This window comes from Wyeomyia smithii, chromosome 2, assembly GCF_029784165.1.
Source record: "Wyeomyia smithii strain HCP4-BCI-WySm-NY-G18 chromosome 2, ASM2978416v1, whole genome shotgun sequence".
In the NCBI taxonomy this organism is placed as follows: Eukaryota; Metazoa; Arthropoda; class Insecta; order Diptera; family Culicidae; genus Wyeomyia; species Wyeomyia smithii.
Genome location: NC_073695.1, coordinates 174,997,479 through 175,010,564, shown reverse-complemented (window position 1 = coordinate 175,010,564; position 13,086 = coordinate 174,997,479). Strand labels below are relative to the sequence as shown.

Sequence of the window (13,086 nt, the reverse complement as noted above, 5' to 3'; positions counted from 1 at the left end):
TCGAAATAATTGTTATTTTTCTGGTCGATGAAATCGTCATCGAGTGGCACGTCTGTTTGTCTGTGGTACCATTGTAACAGTGATAAACTGGACTTGAAAACAGCGTCTTGTGCAGTCTCTGAAATTTATTGCACATCCATTTAAAACTACCGACTTCAAATCACTAGGCTGCCTTTGCGTTTGAAAGGAAAAAGGTTGTAAAATAGTTCACAGCCAGTTCTTTCTTTTGCCCGCTCTAAAGTAAATACCTGCGTTACCCATCAAGGTCAGTTATTGTTTGTCCGGTTTGGGCAGGGGGTTCGACATGCAAAGCGTTACGCTTATAGCGATGTGTGTTAAGTGCATTCCAAACCAGTCAGTAGTGCTGGCTGAGCACCAATTTGAATGCGTCGGATGTGGGTGGAATATGGAGATCAGTTTTATAGTGGATCTACTGAAGTAAATTTTTAATTAAGCAGCCCGGTGCGCTCCATGGAGGCACAGACAGAGGATTTATTATCCCGCCAGCAGCGAGCGCTCTAGTGACGTCAGTGTGTTGTTGTTTGGGCTAATTGGATTAAATGTTAATCAACCATAAATTAATATACTGCCTAGATAATAGTTTAATAGATATTAAAACAATTAATCACCTCCTTCACCGCAGTATGAGTTGTCTACGTGAAAGCGTGGAAGCGTTCGGGATTTGAACTCACCTGTAACGAAAAAAGGAAGAAGTAATTAGATATCGTTAGGATTTTAGGAAAATTTATATATTTATTATATATTTCCATTTCTTCTTCGACTATCGTTCAAGTATTGTTAGAGTAGTAAATTTGTGGGTACTAGATAGTTTGCTCTGGGCAAACATTTTAAAAAATCTAGCAATAAGCTGGTTTGTCTCCAAACGAATTTTTTTCTATTATCAAACTTTGTACTCATAGTAGACGTAGATTCGGTTGCTCGAGAGAAGATGCATCGATAATATTGATGACAATGAATACAACCAAACTGGTTGCTTAGAGTAGTTTGTTTTGTTTTTGGATTTTCGATTTAGTAGTCTCAATAAATAATCTAAATGGTAAATTTCTTTGAATCCGGCATTTACGCCGTTGGTTGCGGTTTTTATCAAAGAAAATTTGAAACGTGAATTACTTTATTTGATAACATTTTTTGAGTAGCATAATGTAGTTTATAGTGGTGGGCCCCGCTAACTAAAAATTGTTTAGATCTGTTTACCAATGGAAACCAACTTTTCAAATTTGGTTTTGCGGTAGGGTCTTAAAAGTTTCGTCTTATCGAAATAAGTCCTCATGCAAAGCTTCAGCTCAATGATATCGAACATTCCTCGAGCTTCTACAACAACAATATCGCACGCTAGCCTGGGGGCTAATGCGGTCTCGATCAACTAGATTAGTTGAGAGAATTCGTTATCGATATTGTTTTCGGCACATTTTGCATGTTGTAGCATAAGTACAACGATACACCGTGCCCCAGTGCTGAGTCGAGAAAATTTCCATCTCGAAAAGTTCCTCGACCTGATCGGGAATCGAACCCGATATCACAACCGTGTGGGATAGCTAGCCGACCGACTTCGCTAACCACAGAACCACGGGGACCACTCCTCGAGCTTCTATCTGGGCTTTTATTCATCGTTCAAAAAGTGCAATTTTTACCGCCTTGAGGCACGACTAATCGTACCAAAGTACGAATCAGCTGAAATTTTGTATGAGCACTTCTTTCAAGAAGATGAAACTTTTGAGCCCGCTAAACAGAATTCGAAGATCAATTTTTTCCCATACATACCTTTGGTCCCCTCCAATTTACAACAAAAGGGTTGATAATAACAAAACGATGTTCTTACTTTGGAGTTTTGTGTAAACAAGAAGCAACGAAAATGATTTTCCTTGTATGTAAAATATATACTTTTGAGAATGTTCTTTAATTATTTGAATCGAAAAAATAGAACCGAAGTTACCACTATTTCAGGGGCACTACAACCTACAAAAATTTAGGCGTGTCAAAACATTTTGTCTGGAGATCATTCCGACTTTGTCTTTAAGAATGCTTCTGTGGCTGGTACGATAACTCGAGCCTCATTTTAGGGTAATAAGATATAATTGCACTTGTCTCGTAAAAAAAGAAATCTAGACAATTAAGGCAAATAAACGTTGTTTGAATGAAACATACGATCTAAAAGTATTTTTCGCAGTAAAGCTTGTTTTTTATTATTAGATTCGTTTCTGTAAAGAATTTTTTGCCGCTTCTCTACCAATTTAGCGAATTAGTGATGAGTGTTTCGTAAGTCAAAACTTAAGCGGCGCTAATAGTTCGCTAACCAGCTCTAAAATAAGCGAAATCGCTAATCCTCTAACTGAAAAGTAGCGAATCAGTGGAATGGTGCCCACCACTGGTAGTTCATCGTTCATTCATAGATATAACCAGAGGCTAGAGCAGCCGAAAAGTGATTCCACTCATGCAAGAAACGCGAGGTTTGTCAAACGATCTGTCGCGGAGGCATGCTTCCCTGGATGCGACACGAGAACAGGCATCGGAAAAGTACTGCGATGTGACACTATACTGACAACTAGGCTTTTTTACTATTCAATTGTGTACGACGCCTAAGGAGAGGAAAAATAACAGCCCTTTTGGCATTTTATAAGTGGCTGTAAGGATGTGTACCGAACGTATGGAGAGCAGAGTGAGCTGTACAATACAATGAGTGCCGTATTAGTTTAAAATTTGCTGTCACGAAAAAGAATACACGAATTGCTCGATAAGCTTCTATAAAGTGGCAAATGGAATCAGAAATTGGACTATGCCAATCCCTGCCATGTGCCATTGCAGGGAAGAAATATGGTAACCTATGAGACACTGGCGGCCATGCGTTGGAAATAACATTTCGAGATGTCGTTGAACGGCAAACAGGATAGAGCTGTCGTCAGAAATAGGAGAAAAATGAAAGAGGATGGATAAACTGTGGATCCGTCAAGCTTGGACGAGGTTAGAGAAACTTGTAAAGAGCTAAAAAAACACTGTTGGATAACACAGCCCCAACCAAATTTTTCGAAGCCAGGAATGACCAGTTGTTTTCTGGAAGGGCGATCTACAATGGACCAGAGCTGGCGTGCAAAGAAGCGGTACTCATATGCTTCTTGCAGGGCTGGCATCACACTATTTTCCCGAGTGGGTAGTAAGGAATAGGAAAGATTCATGGGTGGCCTTCCGGTAGTTAGCCGGAACAATCGCCATGGCGGACGAAAACATACGCGTAGGCATGTTTTTGAGTTCCTCCTTCGTTTTATTTATCAATTCCTCCTCAGAGTTCGCGACGAAATAGTTGGAGTAGATCTTACGCTTCAGTTTCACCCAGAAACTGTCGATGGCGGGCGCCCCATCTCCTCCAACGATTGCTTCGAGTATTGGGTCGACGGCAGATCCAGCCAGTACACCGCGTTTTCGCCCTAATGGTATTTCTTGATAAACGAAGCACTTCCGGCAGACACTTTACTATAAATTTCCCCGTTCACGGCCAGTCCGGAGTAAAAGAAGACCGGCTTTGACATCCCCTTCTCGCTTATTGTCATCCACAGCAGCACCTTCTTGGAGAACTTGGTGTGTCAAATGAACTTCACCTCGTAGCTCACTTCTTCGTGGAGGAAGCAAAATACGAAGTACCCTGCCAGTCATTGCCATCCATGTTCGTCAGGTAATTTTCACAGTTTGATAGGTGGCACCAACCTCCCGACGAGGCACACGCAGCGATATAGTTACTTTTCCCTTTGTCTTTCTCTCCAGCATCCTTTGAAGCTCTCTCATCGCTTACTTTTGTTGCTTTAAAAAAAAAAAACGGGCGGATTCGGCGTCCACAAAGTGTCGCACGATATCCGTTTTTGACGCGGCGAGGTACCGTTCCTTGAACGCGCACACTGCTGAATGAAGTAGATTCACTGTTTCCGCTATCACGGTTAGAGTTCGAGTTAAAATTTTCCTGCTGACTCATGGGTTACTATGAGTAATGCTTGTTTCGTTAGTGCGTGTTAAGGTAAACCCATGCAAAATGGACAATTTTTGTGCATTTTTCCAATGCAAACGTTAAGTCTCAACAGTTTTGTCTCCTCGAAAAAAGTCGCCATCCAAAATTTAAACTTAATCGGACTTCTGGTAAGGCTTCACTTACAGTAGTGATAGTCTCACTTTTTTGATCAATAAAAAAATGCACAAGAGTAGCTCTTGATGTTTTCGAAATCGAAATTTTGTTTGATAGCAAATCGCTTAGAAATACATGAAATCTGTAGCTTTATAACCTCTCACTCAACGATATTCATTAAAAAGCGGACGCTCGCACCTGTGCGCGGTAATTTAAAGTTTCAAACATAGAAAACATTAATTTTTTTTCGGTTTTGTCCGATAATTCCGTGTGGGTAAGTACCCACAGGGATATTTCCCGAGTGGGTACTACCACCCATACTACGTTAAACACTTTCAATTCTGTTTGACCACATTATCTCGTGAGGACATCAAACAACATTGGCGAATTCTAGTGTCGAACGAACGATAGAACAATAAAGCGCTTCAAAACAAAGTGGATCATAAAATTTGCCCAAATTTTTTACCTGTACTAATCAATCCAGTTTTACTTCAGAAATTTCGTAGTCGAAGCGGATAACATCTCTGGTTCGATAGCCATCAGCCCAACATTTCTCTAAACTCAGAAACATGCAATTTCTCATACATCAACTACCAAACAAATTTAGAAGTCGTTGCATTTCTCTGCATTCCTAAATACGCCTAATCACTGAGCAGATTTTCAGATCATCCGCAAAAAACAGTCTTTCACCTCGGTTGAGTAGTATTGCTGCGTCGTTAATATACAAACAGAAAAGCAATGGCCCAAGATTGCTACCCTGAGGTACACCAGAGCTACTTATGAATGGGCTGGAACGGCAGTTACCAAGCTGTATGAATAGTTGCCTATCCACAAGGTATGTCTCCAATCATTTACAGAATCGCGTAGAACAACCCAACTTGTTCAACTTGTTTAAAAAAAATTGTATGAAAAACAGTATCAAAAGCTGTTCTCGAATCTGTATATATTGTGTCGACTTAAGCTTTTTAACTCATATTTTTCGTGCAAAAAGATACAAAATCTTATTACCTTAGTTTATACGGACCGTTTCGGAATAAACCCGTGCTGTACTGTGCTGATATACTGTTGGCCGTAAAAATGTATCCTTGATAATTGTCTCGAACACTTTAGATTCGGCACACAAGAAGGTTATACCTCTATAATTTGCTACGTTGCATTTATCACCTTTCTTAAAAGCTGGAAACATGCACGAAATTTTCCATGACACCGGAAAGCGTTGCTGCTGAAGTGATAATCTGAATAAACATGTCAATGGGACCACTAGGTAGTCAGAGCATTGCTTTAGATTAGCTGTCGGAATCATGCCAGGTCCGGGCGAAAAGGACGACTTTACTTTGTTAATTGCTGATGAGACGGATTGCTCATTTACTTTAAAAACGTCCAAGCATAGCGTATCGACTGGAACATCACTCAAAGCTTGCTGAATTTGTGTTGCACTGGGCGCAATATGAATATAAATGCTAGAAAAATGTTTCGCAAATAAATTGCACTTTTCGGAAGGCGTTTCCGCAGATATTTCGTTCAGAAAGACCCATGATGGAAGCTCGGTCTCTTTCCGCTTCGTCTTAACAAACGCCCAGAACTGTTTGGGGTTCTTTCTGATATTTTGCTGGAGCCGATGAACGTAACGGTTGTACAGGAAATTATTGTAGAATTGGACTCATCATCAACTCTGCCAAAACCAAGTACATGGTGGCTGGTAGAAAGCGTGGATGTTCGCGAGTCTTGATACTGAGATTCTGTTAGATGGGGACAGAGCCTGACAAAATCATTTTCAATTGACAATTATCAGGTTATAGACGCTTTGACCCGTCACTTTCAATTGAAAAGCTTTTGTATCATTCTCAAGCTCTTCGTGAGTCACATGAAAACTACTCGGAAGCTCTTGCTTTGATTTTGACAACTGAAGAGTTAGATACTGATATAAATGCGTTTCAATTGAAAGAAAAGATTTTCACCGTCACTCTCACATGACGATTCTCAATCGCAAATGACAATAAGCGCTAACGGAGACAGGGGGTTTCCATAAAGTACTTCGCGCCAATATATGGACGAAGGAGAAAAGAAAAGCGTGACGATATGAAACGGAGAACATCTAAACCAGTTTCACAATCCGAAGTTGTTACGCAGCGCCAGTGATCAACAGCGAAAAAAATACGAAAAATTGATCGGAATTTGCGTGAAGTATTTATTAGATGCCATTGCCGTTTTAACTGCGGCTTGTGGTATTAGAAAACTATCATCAAACGACGCGATGCGGTGCTAGTTTTAATTGAGACGCTGAAGGAAATGAAAGAGTTTCTCTCTCCGTCACTATCTCCGGCACTCTCTCCGTCAATTGAAATAGTCATCAGTTTCATTTGAAGCGATCCGATGAACAACAGACGAAAGAGAAAAAGAAGTGATTCGATGACAGCAGCCGGAAGGAATCAAGTGAAAATTACAGCTTACGTAGCCAGCAGTGGTCCCGCAGCATGCATGTCCGTACGAAAATCGCGCTCTACAAGACGCTGATTCTCCCGGTGGTTCTATCACCGGCGATTACTTGGAGTCTTCGAACGTAGGATCCTGCGTCCAATACTTGGCGGAAAACTGGAGAATGGTGTGTGGCGCAGTCGCATGAGCCACGAGGTGTACCAAGCAATGAGGACATCATCGAGGTGATAAAATACGACAGGCTACAGTGAGCTGACCACGTGGCCGAAGGAGCGACCAGTGAAGATAATATTTAGCAAAGCGACCAGTGAAGATAATATTTAGCAGAGAGCCCGACAGAGGTCTGTGAACCCGTGGTAGACCCTTCGTTGGCTGTGTGGTGGGGCTAAGGACGCCCGATTGGCCGGTGGTAGTGGCGATTGGGAAGACTAACCCAAGATCGTGTGATGTGGAGATGTATTCTGGATTCGGCAGTGACCTGTCGTAGTAAAATAAGTAATGTTCCGGGATTGTACGTGCAAAATTTAACAGCCTAGTTATGGGCTGTCGGGATAGGGCTACAGTGAATCAAAAAACACAGAAACTTCAGCCTGTTACGGTGATGTCTCCATCCATTATTTGTCTAATGCGCGTTCAAAAGACACTGAAATGAAATGTTGCTCAAAAGTAACAGAACATTTCCGTTCGTGTTATAACTGATGAAGAATGCAATGACTTAAGCAGGTATTACACGACGCAAATATTTGCTATTTTTGGTACGATTTTTATTCGCACAAAATAAAATCTGTATTAAAAAATAGCAAATATTTGCTTCGTCTAATACCTGCTTTAGATAGATGTCATTGCAAAAGAACGATAAGTTAAACAATTTTTTCAAAATATTGTAATACTTGGACGTTTAGTATTTATATTGAAAACTAGCTGACCCGGCAAACTTCGTCTCGCCTATTTTAGTGTTTAATTTAATTATTTTAAACATTTCAAATTCATTGATTCCTTGCGATTTGTTTATATCGTTTGAAATGATTGGTTTTATCGGAATGACAACATCCTCGACTTTTGGCTTTTGTACATCACCTCTATTCCGGAAATATATTGAATGCATTTCAGTTATTTTCGTTGTTTTTTAGAAACTGAAAGTGGTCATCTTCGAATTCAAAATGGTGTCCAGGGTCAATGCTTGGCTTCTATCAATAATTTCGATTACGGAAATATCCATATGTAGTAGTATTCGGTTATTTTCGGCTGTTTTCCAGAAGTTGCCATTTTACAATTCAAACTGGTGTCTGAGGTCGATTTTCAGCTCCTTGCATCATTCTGGACCCGATGATACACATATTGGGTGGTATTTGGTCACTTCAGGCTATTTTTCAGAAACCGTAAGTCACGATCTTGGATTTTAAAATGGCATTTGGAGACAATTTCTGACCCCTGAGCGTCATTCTGGTTAAAGAAACACTCATATTGGGTGGTATTTGGTCATTTTCGGCTGTTTTCAAGACACCGGAAGTCGCCATCTTACAACTCAAAATGTTGTCTGAGGTCGATTTGTTGCTTCAGTGCGTCATAACAATTCCGTAAATACGCATATTTACGCGCGGTTTTTGGAAACCGGAAGTCACCATCTTGGATTTCGAAATGGCATTTGTGAACAATTTCTGGCCTCTGAACGTCATTCTGGTTAAAGAAACACTCATATTGGGTGGTATTTGGTCATTTTCGGCTGTTTTCCAGACACCGGAAGTCGCCATCTTACAATACAGAATGTTGTCTGATGTTGATAGGTCGATTTGTGGCTTCAGTGCATCATAACAATTCCGGAAATACCCATATTGGGTATCTGGTCATATGCCGCTGTTTTTCGGAAACCGGAAGTCGCCATCTTGGATTTCAAAATGGCATTTGGAGACAATTTCTGGCCTCCGTACGTCATTCTGGTTGAAGAAACACCCATATTGGGTGTTATTTGGTCATTTTCGGCTGTTTTACAGACACCGCCAGTCCATCCACCATCTTACAATTCGAAATGTTGTCTGAGGTCGATTTGTGGCTTCAGTGCATCATAACAATGCCGGAAATACCCATATTGGGTGGTATTTGGTCATTTGCCGCTGTTTTTCGGAAACCGGAAGTCGCCATCTTGGATTTCGAAATGGCATTTGAAGACAACTTCTGGCCACCGTATGTCAATCTGGTTAAAGAAACGCTCATATTGGGTGGTATTTGGTCATTTTCGGCTGTTTTCCAGACACCGGAAGTTGCCATCTTACAATTCAAAATGTTGTCTGAGGTCGATTTGTGGCTTCAGTGCGTCATAACAATTCCGGAAATACCCATATTGGGTGGTATTTGATCATATGCCGCTGTTTTTCAGAAACCGGAAGTCGCCATCTTGAATTTCAAAATGGCATTAGGGGACAGTTTCTGGCCTCTGAGCGTCATTCTGGTTGGAGAAACACTCATATTGGGTGGTATTTGGTCATTTTCGGCTATTTTACAGACACCGGAAGTCGCCATCTTACAATTCGAAATGTTGTCTGAGGTCGATTTGTGGCTTCAGTGCATCATAACAATTCTGGAAATACTCATATTGGGTGGTATTTGGTCATTTTCAGCTGTTTTTCAGAAACCGGAAGTCGCCATTTTAGATTTCGAAATAGTATTTGGAGATATGTCAGAAGAAGAAAGGGTGTCGAAACATTATGGACATGTTTGTTACACCTAAAAACAGTTACTTGCTAAATTCGGTTATATTTGCTTTATTGGTTCTCGAGCTGTGCGAAATTTGAGTTTCATTTGTATGGGACCCCTCCTTTATAGAAGAGGAAGAGGTGTCAAACCATTATGGATATATTTGTTACCCCTAAAAACATTCACCTGCCAAATTTGGTTCCATTTAGTTGGTTAGTTCTCGAGATAAGCAGAATTTTGTGTTTCATTTGTATGGAGCCCCTCCCTCACAGAAGAGGGAGGGGAGTCAAACCATTAAGGACATATTTATTCCCTTTAAAAACATTCACATACCAAATTTGGTTGTATTTGGTTGATTGGTTCTCGAGCTGTGCGAAATTCGTGTTTCATTTGTGTGAAACCCCTCCCTTGTAGAAGAGGGAGGGGTACCAAACCATTATGGATATATTTGTTACCCCTAAAAACATCCACCTACCAAATTTGGTTCTATTTGCTTGGTTAGTTCTCGAGCTGTCGAGAAATTTGTGTTTCATTTGTATGGAACCCCTCCCTTCCAGAAGAGGGAGGGGTGTCGAACCAATATGGACATATTTGTTACTCCTAAAAACATCCACATGCCAAATTTGGTTCCATTTGCTTGGTTAGTTTTATAGATGTGCAGAAATTTGTATTTCGTTTGTATTGAACCCCTCCCTTCCAGAAGAGGGAGGGGTCTCAAACCATCATAGGAACCTTTCTCGGCCTCTAAAACCTCTACATACAAATTTTCACGTCGATCGGTACGGTAGTTTCCGAGCCTATATGGATCAGACAGACAGACAGGCCGGACTGCATTTTTATAGGTATAGATAGCAAAAAAATCCATCAACTTTGTTTGTACTGAAGACCAGTAACCAAGATGTGACGTATTTTCGGAAGAGTAAATTTTTATTTTTGCATTATGGTTATAAAGTCGCATTGCAAAGTACTGCGCATAACCATAGTAGATTTTACAACTCAGCAAAATTCTGTTCAACTAGAATTTCGTAACAAATACTGTTGCGTTACTGAGAAACATTTTCTTACAGTTTTCAACTTTGATGATACTGTATAATGGCATCAAACAAAGCATTTCCGGTAACATTTAGTGTATTTAGTAAATATAAGAAGTTACGAAGTGACAAGATTTGCTAAGTAAAATAAGTTTTGAGGCAATCTCAACCTCAAATTCTGACACGTTTTGTATATCCCACTTATAATTTTCATCAAATTGTATATCCCACTTATAATTTCCCAAAGCTTGTGTGTTATCATATTAAATTCGCCTTTAATTTAAAGCCAGAATGGAGAAGAAATCAATTTCTAACTTTTAACGGGGAATGTCTAAAGGACAAAAACATTCTATTGAACATTGATTTTCAAGCTGACATGTGATGTACTAAAAGTGAGAAGAAACGATTCTTTTTGTCTGTTCCTTCCGTCAATATATAATATATTTATTATTATTTTCTGGAAATTGACAGCATTCCCATTCGTTTAGGATTTTGACATTTAAGATTATAAATTTCAAATCATCACTGTTTCAACCACATCAATTGACATTTTTTGTGGATATTACATCGACTGTCTGGCAGAGCATAGTGGTCAGTTCATATACCAAGCTGTGCAAACAAACTGCGAGAAAATGCATGTTAATTCGCCTAAAGTGGTGTTCTCCCGGCTCATTTAAGACAAATAGAACTTTTAAATCTATGCGACCTTCTTTTGAACATGAAACTGACAGGTGAGTTTGTTAAAATTACCAACTATGTAACCATGGACAGTAAAGTCCTTTCTATCTCTTCCGGTTCAATTACAGTTTCCTTCACTAAAAGAGAAAAATAATTACAAGACAATTTGTTTGTAGAGCAAGATCGCGCCAAATGACCTATGGTCGACCATTTTTGATTTGAATGAAACTTTGCACACGTATTTGGCTTAGCAAACTAAGCATTTTTCACAGGTGGAGAGATTTTTTACACCCATGAGTTACATTCTAAAAGGGCGTATGTCTTTTGGCATAGGTTTTATTCGAAGCATTGTAGCCCAGAAACCGTTGGTTGTATAGAAAAACTGTCTGAGAATGAGTTGTAGGGAATTAAAAATGCACCATAAAAAAATATACACTGTACAAAAAAAAATTTTTTGACCAAAAAAAATAAAAAATAAAAATTAAATTTCAATTTAAAAAAAAAGTTGAATTTTTTTTTTAATTTTTTTTTAAAGAAACTTCACGTTAATACGCAACTTTAAAAAAAAAAGTCCAGGATGGAGAAATAAAAAATAATTTTTTTTTTAAAAAATTTGCAAGTCTTTGCAAGTTCAAAACAAAATATAACGTCGATGCAGAGTGGCATTTTTTTGCGACTTCTCATGTTAAAGGCCCATGCGATGCAATCGGTGGCATATTAAAACGAATGGCAAGAGATGCAAGTTTAGCTAAAGATCATGAACATACCATTACAAGCGCAAAAAAATTGTATGATTGGTCTAATCAGGAAAGTAATAAAAATTCATCAAGAATGTCATTTAGTTGGGTATCATATGAAGAATATGAACAAGGAGTAACAGAATAGAGCAATATTTTAAAAAAATCTATAATAATAGCTGCCACATAAAAGTATTACTCTTTTGTTCCGATTTCAGAAAATAAGATACAAACGAAGCTGTTTTAAAAAGATGACGAATCATTTACTTATGATGTATATAAAATATAAGGTGAAACTAGTTCTGTAAAGTATCTATGTCATAAAAAAATATGTTCCTAAGATAATAAAACTCGAAAATAAATATTTGATTCTTATATATATTTATCTCACTTAGAACATTTAACTCTTTTCTTGAGAACCGTTTGCCCAATCGTTTTGTTGTCAAAGAACAAATTGTATATTTTTGATCAAGCATTTCAATGAACGTATGGTTTTTGCTGGAGAACCAAGGACAAATTAAGAAAAACGTGTATTTTTCGAAATATTAATAATTTTTCGAGCTTAAATTCAAAATTACTCGAAAACCGATGCCTTTAGAATGTTTACTACCAAGAGCTTTTTGATTTAAAATGACTCTCTGCATCGTTTAAAATCATCAGAATACAAATGTTTTGGAAAATGTTCAGATTAGAATTTTTATAAAAAAATTAATCTACCATAAAAAAATTATTATGTATTTCTCCATCCTGGACTTTTTTTTTAAAAGTTGCGTATTAACGTCAAGTTTCTTTAAAAAAAATGAAAAAAAAATTCAACTCTTTTTTTTTAAATTGAAATTTAATTTTTATTTTTTATTTTTTTTGGTCAAAAAAATTTTTTTTTGTGCAGTGTATATTTTTTATGGTGCATTTTTTATTCCCTACAACTCATTCTCAGACAGTTTTTCTATACAACCAACGGTTTCTGGGCTACAATGCTTCGAATAAAACCTGTGCCAAAAGGCATACGCCTTTTTAGAATGTAACTCATGGGTGTAAAAAATCTCTCCACCTGTGAAAAATGCTTAGTTTGATAAGCCAAATACGTGTGCAAAGTTTCATTCAAATCAAAAATGGTCGATTAAATTTTCGCGAATTTCTAGGCGATTTGAAATGATTTTGCTCTGTACTTATTTTTATTTGTGGCAATTTGTGAAGCGCTCCTGGAGCGGAGCATATTACATATACATATACATATTTCTCAGGTCGGACTGCGGAGTGGCAGAGTTGATTGCTTGGAGAAAACTCCACTGCGTGTATGGTTGATAATAGGAAATCATGAAGGCCCGCGAAATAGCTGGAGTGAGCGAGTTTTGAAATAGGAGTAAGGTTTGGAAAAAAGTGGGCG

General features: G+C 38.5%; 1 protein-coding gene across 6 annotated transcripts in view; it reads right to left on the bottom strand.

Moving 5' to 3' along the window:
* LOC129719768 (ras GTPase-activating protein raskol) overlaps window positions 1–13,086 on the bottom strand; it is a 266,716-nt gene that overhangs the window by 80,318 nt on the left and 173,312 nt on the right. For 3 of the 6 annotated variants that reach the window (XM_055671172.1, XM_055671173.1, XM_055671171.1), the window contains one exon: window positions 630–692. The exons of the other annotated variants lie outside the window; for them this stretch is intronic. In XM_055671172.1, the coding sequence (XP_055527147.1) occupies window positions 630–692 (63 nt within the window). The remainder of the gene's footprint in view (window positions 1–629; window positions 693–13,086) is intronic. 6 annotated transcript variants of the gene reach the window in all.